We start from the raw sequence: 21,241 nt of genomic DNA on the forward strand, positions 1-21,241 counted from the left end.
GGACTCCATTCTGAATCTCTGTACGTGCACATGTTTGTTCAGGTGTTTGAGGTCCAGGATGGGTCTAACTGACCCCATCCTTTTTGGGGACCACAAAGAGGTTGGAATAAAAACCCCTGAGCTTCTCGTCGTCCGGGACGGGTATTATCACTCCTGCTGTTTGGAGCGAGTGGATTGCTGACAAAAAGGCCTCGCGTCGTTTTCGAGTCTTTGGGGGGTTTGAGAGAAGGAACCGACTCGGGGGTCTGGTCCGAAATTCTATGTGGTAACTGGAAGACACAAGGTCTTGCACCCATTTGTCGTCTGAGGCGGCAGCCCAAATGTGTTGAAAAGAGCCGCAGTCGACCCTCCTACAATGAGTGTGTCTTCCGGGGCACCAAAGGAGTCATGAGGGGGGAAAACGTCGTGGATGAGTCTCCCTAGTCCTGGACTGTTTCGGTCTAGGCTGACATGACGAATTGGGTTTCGGGGAGAGCTGAGAAGGTCGGTCCCTGCGTAGTCCGCGGCTAGTGGTGGGGGCAGAGCAGGATGTCGACTAACCAAATGAGTTCCGAAAGGAGCGGAACGAGGACTGTGGACGTCTGGTGAAGGTCGTCCTGGGCTTCAGCTGGAGAAGGGAGGTACTTTTTCCTCCCGTGGCGTCAGAAATGAGCTTGTCCAGACGTTCGCCAAACAATCGGTCTGGAAAAAAGGGAAGGCCCGTAAGAGACTTCTTGGAAGCAAAGTCCGCTCACCATTGTCGGAGCCAGAGAGCTCTACGGATGGCTATGGTATTTGAGGCGGCAAAAGCTGTGCAGGTAGCAGCATCAATGGAGGCCTGCATGAGGTACTCCGCCGCAGCGGCTATTTGAGCTGTTACCTCTGTGACGGAATGAGGGAACTGGGATTCCTCAAGCAAAGTGTTAAGGGATTCTGCCCAGACCGAGATCGCCTTTGCGACCCACACAGAGGCAAAGGAGGGCGAGAGGGAGGAACTCGCAGCCTCAAAGGCAGAGTGGGCGAGGTGCTCCACCTGTCTGTCTGTCGGGTTCTTGATGGAGGAACCATCGGGTAACGACAGGAGCATTTTTGTGGCAAGGTGGGAGACTAGGGGGTCGACCGAGGATGGATCGGCCCAGCCCTTAGGGGCAGGTGGGGCAAAAGGGTACCGTGACTCCATGAGTTTACGGTTACCGAAGCGCCTGTCAGTCTTCTCCCTTTGCTTTGTGAGGATATCCTGAAACTCTGGGTGATCAGTGAAAACCTTTTGGGGTTTCCTTGCCCTCTTAAAGGAGACCACATGGTCAGTGGTAGTGGATGGGGGATCCTCCACATGCAGAGCTTGGTTGATTGCTGCTATAAGGGAGTCTATTGCAGTTTGATCATCTGGGGAGGGTGAAACCAAGGAATCATCCTGGTACAAACAGCATTCTCCCTCCTCCATCTCTTCAGAAGCCGTGGGGCCTGTGTGCTCCTGAGGGAGAGCCCGCTGGAGACACCCGGCCGTGTGCTCTTTTCCTGATCTTTGCAAACGGTGAAGCATGTGCCCGGATTACCTCAGAAGGATCCTCCATAGGGGTATCCTCAGGCTGCGTTCCGTCCAGGGACCCAGAAGGGTGTGGAGGACGACATTGCATAGCCAGTAGAGATGAGCGAACCGGTCGTGGTTCGGCTCAAGTTCGGTTCGTCGAACGGAGATCCCGTTCGAGTTCGGTTCGTCGAACGTTCGACGAACCGAACTCGAACCGCATAGGAAACAATGCCAGGCAATCACAAACAGAAAAACACCTAGAAAACACCCTCAAAGGTGTCCAAAAGGTGACAAACAACTTACAACATAACACAAACACATGGGAAAGTGACAAGGACATATACTCATGCGAAAACAAAAGAACTGGACAAGGAAAAATAGAGACACAGATATAGGCATGGCACGCCCTTCTAAAATCATGTAAAACACCACAAGGTGACTCCAAGCGGAGTTCTCCCTTTTTTCCAAAAATTGGGCCACACACACACCCACCCCTTCAGTGGCAGCAGTTGTGCCCCAGCTGTACACTTCACAGCTAGATTTGCATCAAGCACATTCAAAAATACGCCATACTTCACCGTCCCCAGGACGACACCGGGGTAGGTAGCAAAGTCTTTCCTGATCCCAGATCTGTTCATCTTGGATCATTTTTAAAAACACGGCAAGCAAGGGTTACTCCAAGCGGAGTCTCCCTTTTTTCCAAAAATTGGGCCCCACACACACCCACAAATTCAGTGGCAGCACTTGTGCCCCAGTTGTACACTTCACAGCTAGATTTGCATCAAGCACATTCAAAAATACGCCATCCTTAACCCCTTCAGCCCCCGGGCACTTTCCGTTTTTGCGTTTTTGTTTTTTGCTCCCCTTCTTCCGAGAGGCGTAACTTTTTTATTTTTCCATCAATCTTGCCATATGAGGGCTTGTTTTTTGCGGGACGAGTTGTACTTTTAAATGAAACCATAAGTTTTACCATATAGTGTACTGGAAAATGGCAAAAAAATTTTAAGTGCGGAAAAATTGCAAAAAAACTGGGATTGTACAATAGTTTTTGGGATATTTTATTCACCGTGTTCACTATATGGTAAAACTGATGTGTTGGTATGATGCCTCAGGTCGGTGCGAGTTTGTAGACACCAAACATGTATAGGTTTACTTGTATCTAAGGGGTTAAAAAAAATTCACAAGCTTGTCCGAAAAACGTGGCGCACGTTTTGCGCCATTTTCCAAAACCCGTAGCGTTCTCATTTTTCAGGATCTGAGGTTCAGTGATGGCTTATTTTTTGCGTCTTGACCTGACGTTCTTAACGGTACCATTTTTGCGCAGATGCTACGTTTTGATCGCCTGTTATTGCATTTTGCGCAAAATTTGCGGCGACCAAAAAACGTAATTTTGGCGTTTGGAATTTTTTTGCCGCTACGCCGTTTACTGATCAGATTCATTGATTTTATATTTTGATAGATCGGGCATTTCTGAACGTGGCAATACCAAATATGTGTGTATTTTTTATTTTTTTAACCCTTTAATTTTCAATGGGGTGAAAGGGGGGTGATTTGAACTTTTAGGTTTTTTTATTTTTTTTTAATTTTTTAAAACTTTTTTTTTTACTTTTTTTTTTTATTTTACTAGTCCCTCTAGGGGGCTATAGCGATCAGCAATCTGATCACTTTGCACAATCTGCAGATCTCAGCTACAGAGCTGAGAACTGCAGATTTGCTGCTTCACTTTCAATGCCGGCTGTATTCCGGCATTGAGAGGAAGTGACTCATGTTAGCCACAGGCGTCATCACATGACCCTGTGCTACCATGGCAACCGCCGAAAGTCACGTGATCATGTCACGTGACTTCCGGCGGGGGCGGGGTAAGTCACTGTAATGGCGGCGCCCATATACATATCGCTGCCAAGACTTTGGCAGCGAAATGTAAGGGGTTAATGGCCGCGGGTGGAAGCGATTCCACCCGCGGCTAGCAGGCACACATATCAGCTGTTGATAACAGCTGATATGTGCGCCGATCGCCGCCGCCCGCCGGCGGCAGGGGGCGGGGCTTACCGGAAAACGATCCATGACGTATCTAGTACGTCATGGGTCGTTAAGGGGTTAACCGTCCCCAGGATGACACCGGGGTAGGTAGCAAAGTCTTTCCTGATCCCAGCTCTGTTCATCTTGGATCATTTTTAAAAACAATGTAAGCAAGGGTTACTCCAAGCGGAGTATCCCTTTTTTTAAAAAAATTGGGCCACACTGACACCCACCCCTTCAGTGGCAGCACTTGTGCCCTAGTTGCAAACAGGATGTTTTGATTTGCATCAAGCACATTCCAAATCCACAAGCATTTACTCTCCCCAGGATGACACAGGGGTAGTAAATTCCTTGTGGATCCATGACTTGTTCATTTTGATGAACGATAGTCTGTCCACATTGTCACTGGACAGACGCGTGCGCTTATCTGTCAGCACACACCCAGCAGCACTGAAGACACGTTCAGAGACAACGCTGGCAGCTGGACACGACAAAATCTCCAAGGCGTAACTGGAGAGCTTTGGCCATTTTTCAAGATTTGAAGCCCAAAATGAGCAAGGCTCCATTTGCAAAGTCATGGCATCGATGTTCATTTGGAGATACTCCTGTATCATCCTCTCCAGCCGTTGACTATGTGTCAGACTTGTTTTCTCTGGTGGCCTTGCAAAGGAGGGTCTAAAAAAATTATGAAAAGATTCCATAAAATTGCTGTTACCAGCACCAGATACGGTCCTACTGGTACGGGTAGACTGTTGAAGATGACGAGACCGTCCCATGTTTGTCAAGTTACAACTGGGAGAATCACTCCCTGCACCTGCACGGTTGTTTGGTGGAAAAGCCGAGCTAAGATCGAGTAACAGCTTCTGCTGATACTCCTGCATACGTGCGTCCCTTTCTATGGCTGGAATTATGTCACAAAATTTGGACTTGTACCGGGGATCTAATAGTGTGGCAAGCCAGTAGTCATCATCACTTCTAATTTTGACAATACGAGGGTCATGTTGGAGGTAGTGCAGCAAGAAGGCACTCATGTGTCTTGCGCAGCCATGCGGACCAAGTCCACGCTGTGTTTGTGGCATAGAGGTGCTAACCGTTCTTTCTTCCTCTGACATCTCTCCCCAACCTCTTTCAACTGAAATTTGACCAAGGTCTCCCTCATCCGCTGAGTCTTCCATGTCCATGGACAGTTCGTCCTCCATTTCTTCATGTTCTCCTGCACATTCCTCAACATTTCGCCTGCTACCATGCACCCTTGTTGATCCCTGTCCCCCATGGTCCCATGCCTGCCGCGTTGGTGATGATGAACGTCTGGACCTTGGTGATGTTGTTGTGTCTTGCGCATATGAATCCTCCTGTAGTTCCTCCCCTTCCTGTTGTCCCACCCCCTGACTCCGAATAGTGTTTAGCGTGTGCTCCAGCATGTAAATGACTGGAATTGTCATGCTGATAATGGCATTGTCAGCGCTAAACATATTCGTCGCCATGTCGAAACTGTGCAGAAGGGTGCATAGTTCCTTGATCTGAGACCACTCCATCAGGGTGATCTGCCCCACCTCTGCATCTCGTTGGCCCAGGCTATACGTCATGACGTATTGCACCAGGGCTCGGCGGTGCTGCCACAGTCGCTGTAACATGTGGAGAGTCGAATTCCAGCGTGTCGGCACATCGCATTTCAGCCGATGAACCGGCAGGCCGAAAGACTTCTGGAGCGATGCAAGTCGCTCAGCTGCGGCGGTTGAACGGCGGAAGTGAGCAGACAGTTTTCGTGCCCTGATCAGAAGGCCATCTAGGCCGGGATAGTGTGTTAAAAATTGCTGGACAACAAGGTTCAACACGTGAGCCATACAAGGCACGTGTGTAACCTTGCCCAGGCGAAGGGCCGCACCCAGGTTTGCAGCATTGTCGCACATGGCCTTACCAGGCTGTAGGTTAAGTGGAGACAACCATTTATTAAGCTCAGTCTCCAGAGCTGCCCACAACTCAGCTGCTGTGTGACTCCTATTTCCAAGACATGTCAAGCTAAAGACCGCCTGATGCCGTTGCGCTCTGCTGCCAGCATAGTAATGAGGGGTGCGTGATTCCTTCTGTGCAGTGCGAACGCTGGTGGCCTGACCAGGCAGGCTTTGGGCGGAGGTGGAGGACCCAGATGAGGTGGAGGAGGCAGAAGCAGTGGTGGAACTTGGACAGACAGAGGATTGACACACAAGTCGTGGGGACAGCAAGACTTGTGCAGCAGACCCTTCACCATCTATCACCATAGTTACCCAGTGCCCAGTCAGCGACATGTAACGTCCCTGTCCATGCTTACTGGTCCAAGTATCGGTGGTGAAATGCACCCGTTCACACACAGAGTTTCTCAAGGAAGCGGTGATGTTGTGTGCGACATGCTGGTGTAGCGCGGGCACACCTTTCTTAGAGAAGTAGTGGCGACTGGGCATCTGGTACTGGGGCACAGCGACAGACATAAGGTCTCTAAAATCCTGTGTGTCCACCAGGCGGAAAGGCAGCATTTCGGTAGCCAAGAGCTTACAGAGGGATAAAGTCAACCTCTTAGCTTTGTCATGGGTCGCAGGAAATGGCCTTTTATTTGTCCACATCTGAGGGACAGAGATCTGGCTGCTGTGTGTAGACGGTGTTGAGTAGGGTATCCCTGGAAAAATGCAGCTTTGTGAGGAAAGTGCAGGCGTAGACATGATGTCGCCTTCATCAAACGTTGGTGCTATCGATGTCTGAGAGAGCTGTACACACGTACTTGTTTCCCCTTCCAAACCAACTGACGACCTACCAAGCAAACTGCCTGTTGCGGTTACAGTGGTGGAAGTTGTGCGTGGAAAACCAGGTGTGACAGCTGTCCCCACAGTCCTAGAAGATGAAGAGCGCGCGGATGCACTAAAAGAGGCAGGCGGTGGATGGTTCGCTCCGCTAGGCCGCATTGCAGCACGGTGAGCTTCCCACCGGGACATATGATATTTATTCATGTGACGATTCATGGAAGAAGTTGTCAAACTGCTGAGGTTTTGCCCTCTACTAACAGAATCATGACAAATTTGACAGATCACATAATTTGGGCGATCTTTTGCTATGTCAAAAAAGGACCAGGCTAGGCAAGGCTTAGAGGGCATGCGACCTGCTGATCCACCCCGACTAGTGCTCAGAGGCACAGTGGTGGCTGAGGATGCAGTTGTAGACGTGCTACCAGTACTCCTACTCTGTCCAGGAAGGCGCAAGGTAACTTCGTCGTCAGTTGCATCCTCCTCCACCGTCTCTGTTGACCTCCTCGAGTGCCTGACTGTGGGTTGACAGTAGGTGGGATCTAGAACTTGCTCATCAATTGTTGTGTTTGCACTCCCCTCACCCTCAGACCAAGCCTCTTCTTGCCCTGACCGAATATTTAAGTTGTCATCCCAATCTGGTATCTGCGTCTCATCGTCATCAGTATGTTCCTCATTGTCTATAACAACAGGTGTTACAGTTTGTGAAAAAGGGTCAACATTATGCTCAGAAACGTGGTCCTCACGGCCTGAATCAGAGTCACAAAGGTTCTGGGCATCACTGCAGACCATTTCCTGGTCTGTACTCACTGTAGCTTGGGAGCAGACCTCTGATTCCCAGGCTATAGTGTGACTGAACAGCTCTGCAGACTCAGCCATCTCAGTTCCACCATACTGTGCAGGGCGGATGGAGACTTCAGAGCTGGGAGAAAGCAAGTTTGATTGGGCTGACAACTCAGAGGACTGGTGTTTTTTGGATGCGGTAGTTGAGGTGGCGGAGAGGGCACTTGTTGGACCACTTGAGATCCATTCAAGCATTTTCCTTTTTTGGCCATCATCTACCTTTGTTCCAGTTGTTCATGTCTGTAAAAAAGGGAGCACATCGGATTGTCCACGGTAAGTAGTAGACATCTTACTTTTGCTGGAAGATGGTCTATCTTCAGCAGATGTTAATGGAGCTTTGCCACCTTCCCCACGGACAAACCCTTTTTTTCCTTTTCCACCACGCCTCTTCCCCTTTCCACCAGCATCTGTCATTTTGCCACTCATTTTGATTGCGACAAGATTGTGCACTTAAAATGTGGTAGTAAAAATTGAGAGGTGGTGTAGATATCAGCGGTGGTCTAGCTTTATTAACAGCAGAATAATAAAGAATAATTATCCCTGACAATGCAACTACGGCCCTTAAACTGGCAGCATAAATTGCTAGTATAATGGCTTAGTAACAATGAGTTTGAGTGTGCAATGCAGGCAGACGTGCTGCAAATATCTTTGCACTAGTGGGACAATACAGAAGTCCAACAGCCACTTTTATGATGCCACTAAGTTCACTCAGTGTTTGCTAGTATAATGGCTTAGTAACAATGAGTTTGAGTGTGCAATGCAGGCAGACGTGCTGCAAATATCTTTGCACTACTGGGACAATACAGAAGTCCAACAGCCACGTTTAGGATGCCACTAAATTCACTCAGTGTTTGCTAGTATAATGGCTTAGTAACAATGAGTTTGAGTGTGCAATGCAGGCAGACGTGCTGCAAATATCTTTGCACTACTGGGACAATACAGAAGTCCAACAGCCACGTTTAGGATGCCACTAAGATCACTCAGTGTTTGCTAGTATAATGGCTTAGTAACAATGAGTTTGAGTGTGCAATGCAGGCAGACGTGCTGCAAATATCTTTGCACTAGTGGGGCAATACAGAAGTCCAACAGCCACGTTTAGGATGCCACTAAGTTCACTCAGTGTTTGCTAGTATAATGGCTTAGTAACAATGAGTTTGAGTGTGCAATGCAGGCAGACGTGCTGCAAATATCTTTGCACTAGTGGGGCAATACAGAAGTCCAACAGCCACGTTTAGGATGCCACTAAGTTCACTCAGTGTTTGCTAGTATAATGGCTTAGTAACAATGAGTTTGAGTGTGCAATGCAGGCAGACGTGCTGCAAATATCTTTGCACTAGTGGGACAATGCAGAAGTCCAACAGCCACTTTTATGATGCCACTAAGTTCCCTCAGTGTTTGCTAGTATAATGGCTTAGTAACAATGAGTTTGAGTGTGCAATGCAGGCAGACGTGCTGCAAATATCTTTGCACTAGTGGGACAATACAGAAGTCCAACAGCCACGTTTAGGATGCCACTAAGTTCACTCAGTGTTTGCTAGTATAATGGCTTAGTAACAATGAGTTTGAGTGTGCAATGCAGGCAGACGTGCTGCAAATATCTTTGCACTAGTGGGACAATACAGAAGTCCAACAGCCACTTTTATGATGCCACTAAGTTCCCTCAGTGTTTGCTAGTATAATGGCTTAGTAACAATGAGTTTGAGTGTGCAATGCAGGCAGACGTGCTGCAAATATCTTTGCACTAGTGGGACAATACAGAAGTCCAACAGCCACATTTAGGATGCCACTAAGTTTCCTCAGTGTTTGCTAGTATAATGGCTTAGTAACAATGAGTTTGAGTGTGCAATGCAGGCAGACGTGCTGCAAATATCTTTGCACTAGTGGGACAATACAGAAGTCCAACAGCCACTTTTAGGATGCCACTAAGTTCACTCAGTGTTTGCTAGTATAATGGTTTAGTAACAATGAGTTTGAGTGTGCAAAGGGCAGGAGGGTACAGTGGCAGGGTTGTGGGTCTCTGGGTAGAGGAAAGGAAGCCTGCCTTTCTATCCCTCCTAATGGGGAAATGCAGCGAGGAAATCCCTGACCTTAGCTACACAGACGCTGTCATCTTGTGTAGCTGGTAAACTCTGTTTTCACGGACCTGTCACCTATGGCGCTGACCCTGCCGGTATTAGCCCTTAAAAGGACTGATAGAAAGTGCTATCCCTATTCTGTACAGCGCTGTGTATAGAGCGTACACAGCAGTATCGGAGATAGGCACTGCGCCAGCGATGACTGACACCAAGGACGCAGAAGAGATAATGGCGTCCGGACGGGAAGATACTCGTTTTTATAATGCAGGGACATGTGACATGGACATTCTATCACACATGCCGTTGCTTCTCTGGCTAAAAGTCCACTTAGCTGTGTGTGTGTCTGGGATTGGCTGACATGCTGGCCCGCCCCACTACACGCGAGTGCTTAGGGAAAAAAGACAAGGAAAAGAAAAAAAAAATTGGCGATCGCCATTATCCATACAGCAGTGATCTGAATGCGCTGTTCTCGCACACTATACACTGAAATTTCATAATAGTGTGAGTCATAGAGTGACTTACACTATTACAGCGGAAAGCCAGATAGTAATTAGCTGGTCTTTTTGCTGCTAGAACCGTTCTTGAACGTATCTAGAACTATCGAGCTTTAGCAAAAAGCTCGAGTTCTAGTTCTATCTAGAACAGCCCCCAAAATCACTCGAGCCGCGAACTGGAGAACCTCGAACCTCGAACCGCGCTCAACTCTAATAGCCAGCACCAGGTTCTGTGACAGTTTTTCCATGGATTGGGACAGAAACTGTGCCCATTGCGGTGGGCTGGGAGCCCTAGGCTCTGGGCTGACGGTTGCGGCGGTGGTGGCAGGGGGGTCTCGGGGAGCTATAGGGACACAGGACTCACAGAGAGAAGAGGTGTGTTTACGTGGTAACTCAGCATGGCAGGCAGTGCAGGCTGAATAATAGACTATGTGGGCTTTAGCACTCTTAGTGCCCTTAGAATTCTGCATGTTCCTGATAGGAGTATGCCAGGAGGGGGAGCAATGCTCAGCAGAGCTACAAGTGAAGCAAGCACCTTACCCGAATTAGCCGATGGCCCTGTCCTCAGGAAGGATGAAGCTCTATGGAGATCTTCGCACGCATTCCTGAGGGGGGCGGGCTTATCACGCCCGTGGGGGGGCGGGGCTTAGCGCTATAAGAGCTTGAAGATGAAGTCAGTGTGCTCCCCCGCTGTGGGTAGTAAAAAAACGGCGGGAAGGGAGCTTCTGATAGTTTTCCTCCCTCTCTTTCCAGTCAGCACACAGCTTGTCACTGGTGGTTATCAGCCGGCTTTTCTGCTAAAGCAAATAAACAAAGCAAATAAACAGCGTGAGTCCCTGAGATCGGTGCACTCCCCCTGCCACCAGGAAATTATCTGTGCAGATTCTCTGCAAACAGGAGGGACTCCCCCCCTCCTCCAGCCAGCAAGCTAGAGAAAAGTTAACCCTGTGTGTTCAGGATCCTTCTCTCCTCCTTGCACCCAGCAAGGGACTTTCTCATAATAAATACTGTAGATGTCCTGGGGCCTTCCCTGCAGCGTCTTTTCTCCCTTTGTCTGGGAAACCAGTCAGGGGGAATCTCACCATAAACATTGCTTTCCAGGCAGTGAAAATAGCAGATTCAGCTTGCTGTGTCCAGTCACGCCGGTGCCATATTCAACTCAGAGCCTGCAAAGAGGGGCTGAGGAATTGGTGCCATATTCAACTCAGAGCCTGCAAAGAGGGGCTGAGGAATTGTGCTATAGGGGCATAGGCCTCTACCCTGGGCTTTGGAAAATCGGTGTCTGTGGAACCCGTCGTCCAGCCCAGGATCCAGCGTCGCAGGAGGGGGTACGTGGAGGCAACACTCCACGTTCCCGCCCGTTGATGGTAGTGGGAGATTGGTCCCAAAAGGAAACCGTCGCCCTCAAAAAATAACAAACCTTGAAAGGAAGTGCCTCCTACAGACACTAAGCTAAAACTGAGGTTGCCTGGCCCGGCTAGGGGGTGTATACTGCAGAGGATGAGCTATGCTTTTGCATCTACTTAGTGTCCTCCTATGGATAGGCAGCATAACACCCATGGTCCTGTGTCCCCCAATGAGGTGTCAGAGAAAGAATGTTTTGCACAATGGAATTGTGACAATAAGATGCTAAAACACAAAAGATAACTTCAAAGCCTGTTTGTTGCTGCTAATTAATGTACATGTGTTGTTTCCTGAAACAACAGGAAGTAAGAGTCTAAAAAAGCCCCAGTGCCCAATGTGAGAATTGCAAGATTACAATATATATGTATATATATATATATATATATATATATTTATTTAATGTAGATTATGAGTAAGGAAAGAAAATATTGCCAAAACCTTCCCTTTAATGTTAATAAAAAAAGCCTGTAGTAAATTTTCTCTAGTTTACTTTATGTCCTCATTGTAAAATCATTCTTTCTTGCTACATATGAGTTATCCATCACTGCTCCCACAAGCAAAAATCTCTAATTTCCACACACATTACAAACAATGTGACAGCACTTGGCGGCTCGCAGAACGCTTTGGCTGATTGTTCTCTATACTCACGATACAACTGAGAAAAAAACACTGGCTTTATTCTAACACAACAGTGTCCATTCCAGGGACACAAATGCTTATTATTTTGACGCTTTTTATGGGTTTTTTTTCATGACAGCATATTAAGCTGTATTTTTCAGAAAAATAATAATCTATTGTCAAGTCATGAAAACTCACTCCATTATATAACAATAAATACAAGTATCATTAATGGACAAGGAGTAATAAGGTGCACAATAAAAGGACACAAAGGGTTGTAGAAAAATATTACAGTTCACCCATAATGGGATTAACCACTTTGGATAATCTTGTTTTGTTAGAAATGTCCACAATTGGTTTCCTGCTAGTGGAATCTCTGTCTGTAAACAGGGAAATCCAGCTACAAGTGTTCCTTTCCCTGCAGTGCCTCTTGAGAAGAAATGAGGAATTACACAGTACTATACACATTTCTTGGGCCCTTAAAGAGGACCACCCACCAGGATTTTCCTATATAAACTAAAGCCAGTCCTATATTAGCACTGTCAGGCTGATTCTATACATACCTGTAGTTGTGAGATCGGATGTATAGCTTCTGAAATACAGGCAACTAAAGTGTGTGATATGCACTGTTATTTGATTGATAGGTGCTGCAGAATATCTAATAGGTGGGAGAGGGTTTGCTTGCTATTACAGCCCCTGTTTGCTGCCTGTCCTTCCTCTCCCTGTCCTTTCTCCCCATGTAATAACAGAGACAGGGGAGGAAGGACAGACAGGCAGACAGGGGAAGGAATAACTAAGAAAACCCCACCCACCTATTAGATATTCAGTTGCACCTTTCATTAAATAACAGTGCATTTCACAAACTTTACTTGCCTATATTTCAGAAAGTATACATCTGATCTCACAACTAAAGGTATGTATATAATCATATGATAGCGCCAGTATAGCACTGGCTTTAGATTTTTAAGAAAACCCCGATAGTTAGTCCTCTTTAAAATAGATAGATGTCTTTTTACACTGCTCTCTATTACTGCTAAAAGATGAAGGACCGCTGTCTCCCACTGCCCCTTACTAACTCAAAATTTACAAAAACCCTATTGTTGCATTCACTTCCATGTTCATTGCTTCTGTGTCTGCTCCTGTTGCCAGTCTATGCTGTGTCTCTATTGCAGGTGGAATTAGGTGACAGTGCAGCAGTTTGGGTAATTCTGGGACTGGTGTTATCTGTCAGACTAGGATCTTGGCAGTTAACTCGTGTCAACTGATTGTTCCCTTCTATGACCCCAAGCAGGGATCACACTATTTAATCCTGTGACTTTCACCACTGGTTGCCAGTTATAAGCTTAGCTTCCTGTTTGCTTATATTTTATCCTCTACTCTGTTCTTGATTTCTCTTGTTTAACCTTTGCCCAAAATTTTTACAAGGGTGCTTGTTTAGATTTTGTTCTAATCTTCGGCGCCTCTATTGAGTCTTCCGTAGGTCCACTACATCCCTAAATCTCATGCACTATCCACACAAATATGTTGTATACACATTCTGTCTCGTATACGGTAGTTTCATGTATGATTGGTTATCTTTGATCTAACTTGGTATTTCCAAAATGTAACAAACCTTCTGCCTGACGTTTATTCTCCTGTTTGAAACCTCCCGGTATTGGCTCCCAACCGTCCTATCCTAGCATGCTCCGGCCATTAGCCTGTCCACAGAAGATGTTATTAGATCTGTCACCACTCCCTTTTCTTACAGTCCCCACAGCCTGTCTCATCTTTTTCCCTTTCCTTGAGTGATGGCTTTGCACACAGTGACATCAGAGGCCTAGTTGAGCCAGAAGCCATAGAATCAATTGAAGAGCTTGGGTGGGAGGAGGGAAGGGGAAACGACGAGATGTGGGTAACTGGATGGTGGGCTGCAAGAGTGGGCAAACAGGTGAGCGGGAGATATTATTATTTTTTTTAATTGTTTGCCTGACCCTTTACGGTTAAGCAAAATTTTGGCTGCAGTTCACTCACTCCCTTCCTTATAGTCTTGTCTTCTCTTCTCTATCCATTATTCGGTGCCTCTAGTGCTGCTTCCACCTCATGTGGTGTCATCCTTTTAGTGATGGGTGAACATGCTCACCACTGCTCGCTACTCAATCGACCCTCGAGCATCTGAGTTTCAAAATGCTCAAGTTTCCCAATTATGCTTGGGGCTCGAGTTGCTTCAATGCAACCCGATGCTTGATCCAGAAACGAGCAGTGGCGAGCATGTTCACCCATCACTAATGGCATTGCTTGAGTCTTAGTAAACACTTGAGGCTCCAAAGAGTAAAGGAGACTGAATGGAAGAGAGGACTGGAGGCCGAGGGAGGAAGTGAGCCGGTGGAGGACCGGGCAAGGAAGTGTGGCGCCAATATAGATGTAGAGCAAGGTGAAAGTAGTGTTTGTGATTTTATTAACATCTCCGTTTACTATCCTCTAGAGATTTGGAGACCTCATAGCATAATATCATGGCTTTTACCAAAATTTGATTCAGGTCAAATTAATTTCAATGCAAAACAAATTTTCCAGCCAAATCTGAGCAAACCTCATCATATTTGTTCATCTCTAATTCCTCACATAATTGGGGACAAATCATTCCATTACTAACTCGTAAAAATGAATGGCATTGATTAAAATCAAAATGATGGACAATCGGGGCCCATAATATGAGCCGGCAGAATTTGACTGGCTACCTATTAGCAATTTTGATATTCGGTCATGTTGATGGTCTTAACGATGCAAGATTTCTCCCAGTGCTTTCTATAAATCTGGTGACCTGCAGTAAATTTCCGGTGCCCTTCCTTCGTCTGGATCTGTTTATTTTTATAGCATCACTTTTCATTCTGTATTATAGACTTTGTCATTTAGGTTCATCCTTTGTCATAACCTCTTCTATTTATGTGTAGACAGAAGCTATATCCAGCACTCAATCACATGCGCTCCGCAACGGCAGAGAATAATCAGGAACGGATGCTTTACACAATTCTATGTGACATGCAACAATAAAGCGATGGATGAGAGTAATCAGCAGTGGTATGGACTGTACATAAAGAAGGATGGATGCCCTATACATCATTATACCCTATACAATATGAAAGGTCTAGAAGAGAGTAATGGCCTGTTGTACTTACAATATACATCCACTCGGATAGACTTTATTGCAGGAGAGCCCAGCCCATTTTCTGCTTTGCAATAGTATCTTCCTCCTTGATGTCTCTGGATGTTTGTAATCCTCAAGGTCTCGTTGAAAACACTGGAGTCTTGGAATCTATCGGACGCACTTCCTGCCGTTTTGGTCCACCTGATCTGAGCAAGCATCAGAAAATACTGTTAGAGTTGTACTAGATAACAACAGCAAGTTTGGTCAACATGAACTTGACATTAGATATTAGAAAAACATTTTGGTAGGAGAAGAGTCCTACATTGGTCTGAGGCTCTCACGCTATAAGGAACCCAATGGTTCAGCAGAAGACATCTCTACTGTACGTGAAACTGGTTTCGAGTCAGTAACAGTTGGAAAGCATGATGAGAAATTGATGGAGGGCTTATCGGGAAGATGTGTTAGCGTGGCATACAACTTCCCAAACCATCTACTTTGTGTATACCTCTATGTTCCCTCTATATTACCGTTACATACTTTTTCCTGCCCTCTGAAAAGCACAACTGGTAGGAGAAGAATCCTACATTGGTCTGAGCTTCTAATACAACAAGGAGCCCAATGGTTCAACAGAAGACAACTTTACATAGGTGAAGCTGATTTGGAGTCAGGAAAAGTTGGAAAACATGGTGAGAAATTGATGGCGGGCTAATTGGGAAAATATATTAGCGCGGCATACAATTTATAAAAACCTTTACTTTGTGTAGACCTCCATGTCCGCTCTACTTTACCATAACATACTTATTCCTGTCCTCTGAAAAGCACAATTGGTAGGAGAAGAATCCAACATTGGTATGAGTTTCTAGAAAATAAGAAGCCCAATGGTTCAACAGAAGGCAATTCTACTGTATATGAAGCTGATTTTGAGTCAGTAATGGAAAACATGGTGAGAAATTGATGGAGGGCTAATTTGGAAAATATATTTGCACGGCATACAATTTCCCAAACCATCTACTTTGTGTAGCCCTCCATGTCCCCTCCACGTTACCAACACATACTTTTTCCTGCCCTCTGAAAAGCACAATAGGTAGGAGAAAAATCCTACATTGTTCTGAGGTTCTGATACAATAAGAAGCCCAATGGATCAACAGAAGACATCTCTACTGTACGTTAAACTGATTTGGAGTCAGTAAAAGTTGGAAAGCATGGTGAGAAATTGATGGAGGGCTAATTTGGAAAATGTATTTGCATGACATACAGTTTCCCAAACCATCTACTTTGTGTAGACCTCCATGTTCCCTCCACGTTACCAACAAATACTTTTTCCTGCCCTCTGAAAACCACAATTGGTAGGAGAAGAATCCAACATTGGTCTGAGGTTCTGATACAATAAGAAGTCCAATGGTTCAACAGAAGATAACTCTACTGTACATGAAACTGTTTTGGAGTCAGTAAAAGTTGGGAAGCATGGTGAGAAATTGATGAAGGGTTTATTGGGAAGATGTATTAGTGTGGCATTCAATTTACCAAACCATATACTTTGTATAGACCTCCATGTCCCCTGTACTTTATCGTCATATAATTTATCCTGCCCTCTGAAAAGAACATTGGATGCCAGAGCTGATGAATTAGTATGCATGCAAATAAAATGTGTTCTTCACAGAAGAGCCAATTCTCCTTGGAGTCCTAGAGGTCTGTTTTACTTCCGTAAAGGGGGCTTTACACGCTGCGACATCGCTAATGCGGAGTCGTTGGGGTCACGGAATTTGTGACGCACATCCGGCCGCATTAGCGATGTTGCTGCGTGTGACACCGATGAGCGATTTTCCATCATTGCAAAAACGTGCAAAATCGCTCATCGGTGACACATCCATTCTCGATTATCGTTACTGCAGCAGTAACGAAGTAGTTCGTCGCTCCTGCGACAGCACACATCACTATGTGTGATGCCGCAGGAACGAGGAACCTCTCCTTACCTGCGTCCCGGGCGCTATGAGGAAGGAAGGAGGTGGGCGGGATGTTCCGGCCACTCATCTCCACCCCTCCGCTTCTATTGGGCGGCCGCTCAGTGACGTCACTGTGACGCCACACGGACCGCCCCCTTAGAAAGGAGGCGGTTCGCCGGTCACAGCGACGTTGCCGGGCAGGTAAGTATGTGTGACGGGTCTGCGCGATGTTGTGCGACACGGGCAGCGATTTGCCCGTGCCGCACAACAGATGGGGGCGGGTACCCACGCTAGCGATATCGGGACCGATATCGCAGCGTGTAAAGTAGCCTTAAGTCTCATGGACATAAATATAATTTTTTCTCCAAAAATCTTCTAGACCGTAGTAATGATTAGACCCATGGGAAGAATAACAGCATATCTAAGGGTTTTTTAAAAAGTGGGTAGGCACATATGCTCTAAATATTCATGGTCACCTACACAAAATATCACCTCCAGTTGGTACTATTTAAAAATGTTTTCTAGAAAAAAAGCTTCTTCCACATAATAATGATGTCACATATGATGTCTAGTCAATTTTAGCGAGTGAACACCGCCTAATGTATAATTCTATCCAAATTCATTGTTGACAAGCCGTGGATAAAGGTATGATCCATATGGGTCTTTCCAGTATATGATCCCCCAACTATGAGAATAAGTTTAAAGTCTTCACTGTGGGTGGAAGGTTAATATTCATGATTGACCACTGCTCCATTCACTTTTTATGGGAGTTGTGGTCACACATGACCCCTTTAGCTCCAAATAACAAGTGAATGGTGTGGTGAGCTCTCGAGATACGTGACTCAATTTGAAGTAAATTTAATTTGCTTTGAATGCCCCCCAAAATTTGGATTCACCATAATCTGAATTCGATTGCCTTGACCCAAGCAAAGGCGTAACCTTATGCATGCCACTTTGCTTAATTATTTTTAGGGCTGGAAAAGGGTTAAATTCAAACCTGATTTGGCACTGCAGATTCTTACTTGGTCAACCACTGGTTGCTTTTTTTCTGTCTCCAGTCTTCTCATTCATCTTTGCTCTTCTGCGCCTTCGGCACTTACTAGGCCTCAAGTGTCCTGATCACACGGCCTGATGATGCACGTCATGGTGTCTCATGATGCTAAGTGAGCAATGGAGTTGCCAAAAAGACAAGACTAAAGACAGAAGAGAACACTGGAGCCGGCAGGAGGACGTGAGCCAGTGGAAGACCAGATTTGGAGCTGCATTGCAAGGACAGGTGGGGATGAGGTGACTATAATAATTTTTATTTTTTAACCCCTCTGTTTATCATGCTCTGGGGTATGTAAAGAATTCGGAGCATAATAAATGGCCTTTATGAACAAATGAATTTGTATCAAATGAAATAGATGTTAATTGAACTTTCAGCGAATGTTTTACATCCAATTTTGGCACATTCCCTTATCTCTAGTGCGCACTCCCTTTCCTGAAAACTCATTGTTACAGTCGTCTCTCTATTTTTGGAGACTAGTGATGGATTATGTGTTGGAATCCCTCATTTTCATCTGGAGCTCTATATTTAAATGTGGTTTAATTTCTTTCAGTGCCTAATGAGTTAATGTCAGTTTTTTGGCCAGCATCTTTTAGCAGAGCATTTCAGCTGCAGCTGCTTTGTAGCCATGCCCCTTCAGGTGTAATTAGTGGTGTTTCCCAGCAATCCTTGCTGAAGATACAATCTCATTGTTCTCTGGCTGCCTCGGTGGAATGTCCTGCTAAGGAGGTGTCCTGAACTTGAGCTTTATCCGTTTTTCGTTGCTGTTTCCCCGGTTTGTCTTCCCTTCCCTTGTGTCCTATTAATGCAGTGGTGGGTCTAATGAACCTTATCTGCCTCTCACTAGCCAGGGTATCTTCAGGACTTTTCAGGGTCTCAGGTTCCTGCTCAGCGACAGTTACGTAGACTGTATAGGGACTGCCTAGAAGAGTAGGGACAGCTGCAGGTGAGGATAGGAGGTTTCCAATCTACCCCTCTCACTAGCTCCTGGGCCCTCCGTTTTTATCGTGAACCCGGTGTCCCCTTTGTTTGTTGTGTTTATTGTGGTGCGTCAGATACCCAGAGGCCCATGCCACGCTCACCCATGATAATCATAGAATGGACTAGTGATTTGTTCTATTCACATATGGGCACCCAAAATCTCTTGGCTAGTGGGGACACCATCAGTAAGGCCCTAAGAGATCATACATTTTATTGGATTTCTTCTGATGCCCACATAAAAATGTGCTTTGCAATATCTTACAATGCTGAAGCCCAACTCCTTGAGTGCCGACTTGCCTATTATCCCTAAGTACAGTGATAACATAGCCCGCCTTCGCAATCTGCAATCTTCGTTGTCCAACATAAATAGTGTACAGCACTTAACCAATGTTTATCATGTTAAGTCAATAGATGTAGCATGTCAGATGTTCTTGGGAGCTTGCTACATCTGCACACCGTGTAGGCATCTCATTATGCGTAGACTTCTATCCTTGAGGATAATAGTAACAATAGGCCTGTGCTCGCTTGTACTCGGATATTATAATCCTTCCCGATATTTTTAATTTTAATGGTTCTTCTAAAGATGAAATGTCATTCACCAATGAACTTTGCAATGCCTGGAGCCTAACAATGCCGATATAGCGCGATCAAGCCTCGGTTCATTGGTGCTCACTCTTCTACAAGGGAAATAAAGCAAAGTACACAATAAAGAATAAAGTGCGAATATTCCGCTCACATCGGCATAACATACCTCTTTATATAGAATACATTCTCTTCTGCTTCATGTAATGAATAAGAGGAAGAAAGGAAAAAGAAGAATGTACAGAATACTAATAGGATCCGTGAATAGATGGGAAGCAGAACAGATTTATAATATTGCTAACTTCTAGGTTATACCACGTAAGGCCCCCTTCACGTGTCCGTATTACCAGTAGGTATGGCATCCGTTTTCACACATACTGGTAACATGTTCACACGCATACTCATTAAAATCTCCGATGACATATGTACACATGGGGAGTCACACAGGGGGTCAAAATGCAAAGACCCACATGTACATTTTTTTTAACAAATATGTGTAGGTGACCTAAAGATATAACCACATTTTATATACGCTTTGTTTTTTTAAAGAGGCCCTGTCACTTGCTCAAATACAATAAACACCTTGTAAAAATCCCTGCTCACACCTGATTCTTTCACTCTTCTCCGTTTTGCGCTACGTCATTCCATTGCAGAGATATTCACATTTCTTACTTTTGGAGCGCAGTATGTGAAATCTCTGCTTGTAGTTCAACTGGGTATTTCTTAAGTCTTCTGTCAGGTCAGGCTCTTTCACCCCTCCTTCCCTGATGCTACCAATTACATCTTTTCAGCAGATCTATCAGTCATAGGTGCTGCCAGGCTGTGACTGGACACATCTGGTAGGGAGAGGTGAAAGTTCTGTCACTTGCTAAAAAAATAATAGTTATTACCTTGTAAAAATCCCAAATCTTCCCTGATTTTTTTCTCTCTTTTCTGTTTTGCGCTGTCACCTCCATTGCAGAGATATTCACATGTGTTACTTTTGGAGCACAGTATGTGAAATCTCTGCTTGTAGTGCAACTGGGTGATTCTTCACAGTGTTCTCTGAGGTCAGGTGCTTTCACCCTTCCTTCCTGATGCTGCCAATCACAGATTGGCAGCATATCTATTACTTACAGGTGCTGCAGAGCTGTGACTGGACACATCTGCTAGGGAAAGGTGAAAGCTCTGTCACTTGCTAAAAAAAAAAAATACATCGTAAAATCCCTATCTCTCCTTATTCTTTCGCTGTTTTCCGTTTTGCTCTACGTCACTCCCTTGCAGAGATATTCACATTTGTTACTTTTGGAGCACGGTATGTGGAATTTCTGCTTGTAGTGCAACTGGATGATTCTTCAAGTCTTTTCTGGAGTGATTGCTTTCATCTCTCCTTCCCTGATGTTGCCAATCACAGCTTGGCAGCAGATCTATTAGTCTCAGGTAATGCAGAGCTGTGATTAGAAACATCTGGGAGAGAGGGGCGAAAGTGAACACCCTCATTGAAGACTCTAAGGAAATGCCCAGTTGGTCTGTGAGCAGAGATTTCACATATTGCTTTTCAAAAGCAATAAATGTGAATATCTCTGTCATCCAGTGACACAGAGCAAAATGGAGAAAAGCAGAAGAATCAGGGAAGCTCAGGGATTTTTACAAGGTATTTAACTCAATCTTTAGAAGCAAGTGACAGGTCCTATTTAAGTATTTCTCCAATTACTTTTTAATTCAATTGTAAGGGTATTTTCTGCAACCATTTTCAAGCTGCACTAGTCCCTTCTCAGCAAAGTGTGTTAGTTTGGCTCTCTGGCAAGTACCTCTGCTCTCTCCTTCTGATTATGCACAATTTTGCGCATGCG

The 21,241-nt window shown here is 45.4% G+C and overlaps 1 protein-coding gene across 2 annotated transcripts in view; it reads right to left on the reverse strand.

Annotated features, from left to right (window-relative positions):
- Nucleotides 1-21,241, reverse strand: part of MDGA2 (MAM domain containing glycosylphosphatidylinositol anchor 2) — a 798,087-nt gene that overhangs the window by 380,486 nt on the left and 396,360 nt on the right. For both annotated transcript variants that reach the window (XM_075331178.1, XM_075331177.1), the window contains exon 3: nucleotides 14,887-15,061. In XM_075331178.1, coding sequence (XP_075187293.1) covers nucleotides 14,887-15,061 — 175 coding nt within the window. The remainder of the gene's footprint in view (nucleotides 1-14,886; nucleotides 15,062-21,241) is intronic.

The sequence above is a fragment of the Anomaloglossus baeobatrachus genome, chromosome 12 (genome assembly GCF_048569485.1).
Source record: "Anomaloglossus baeobatrachus isolate aAnoBae1 chromosome 12, aAnoBae1.hap1, whole genome shotgun sequence".
NCBI classification, from domain to species: Eukaryota; Metazoa; Chordata; class Amphibia; order Anura; family Aromobatidae; genus Anomaloglossus; species Anomaloglossus baeobatrachus.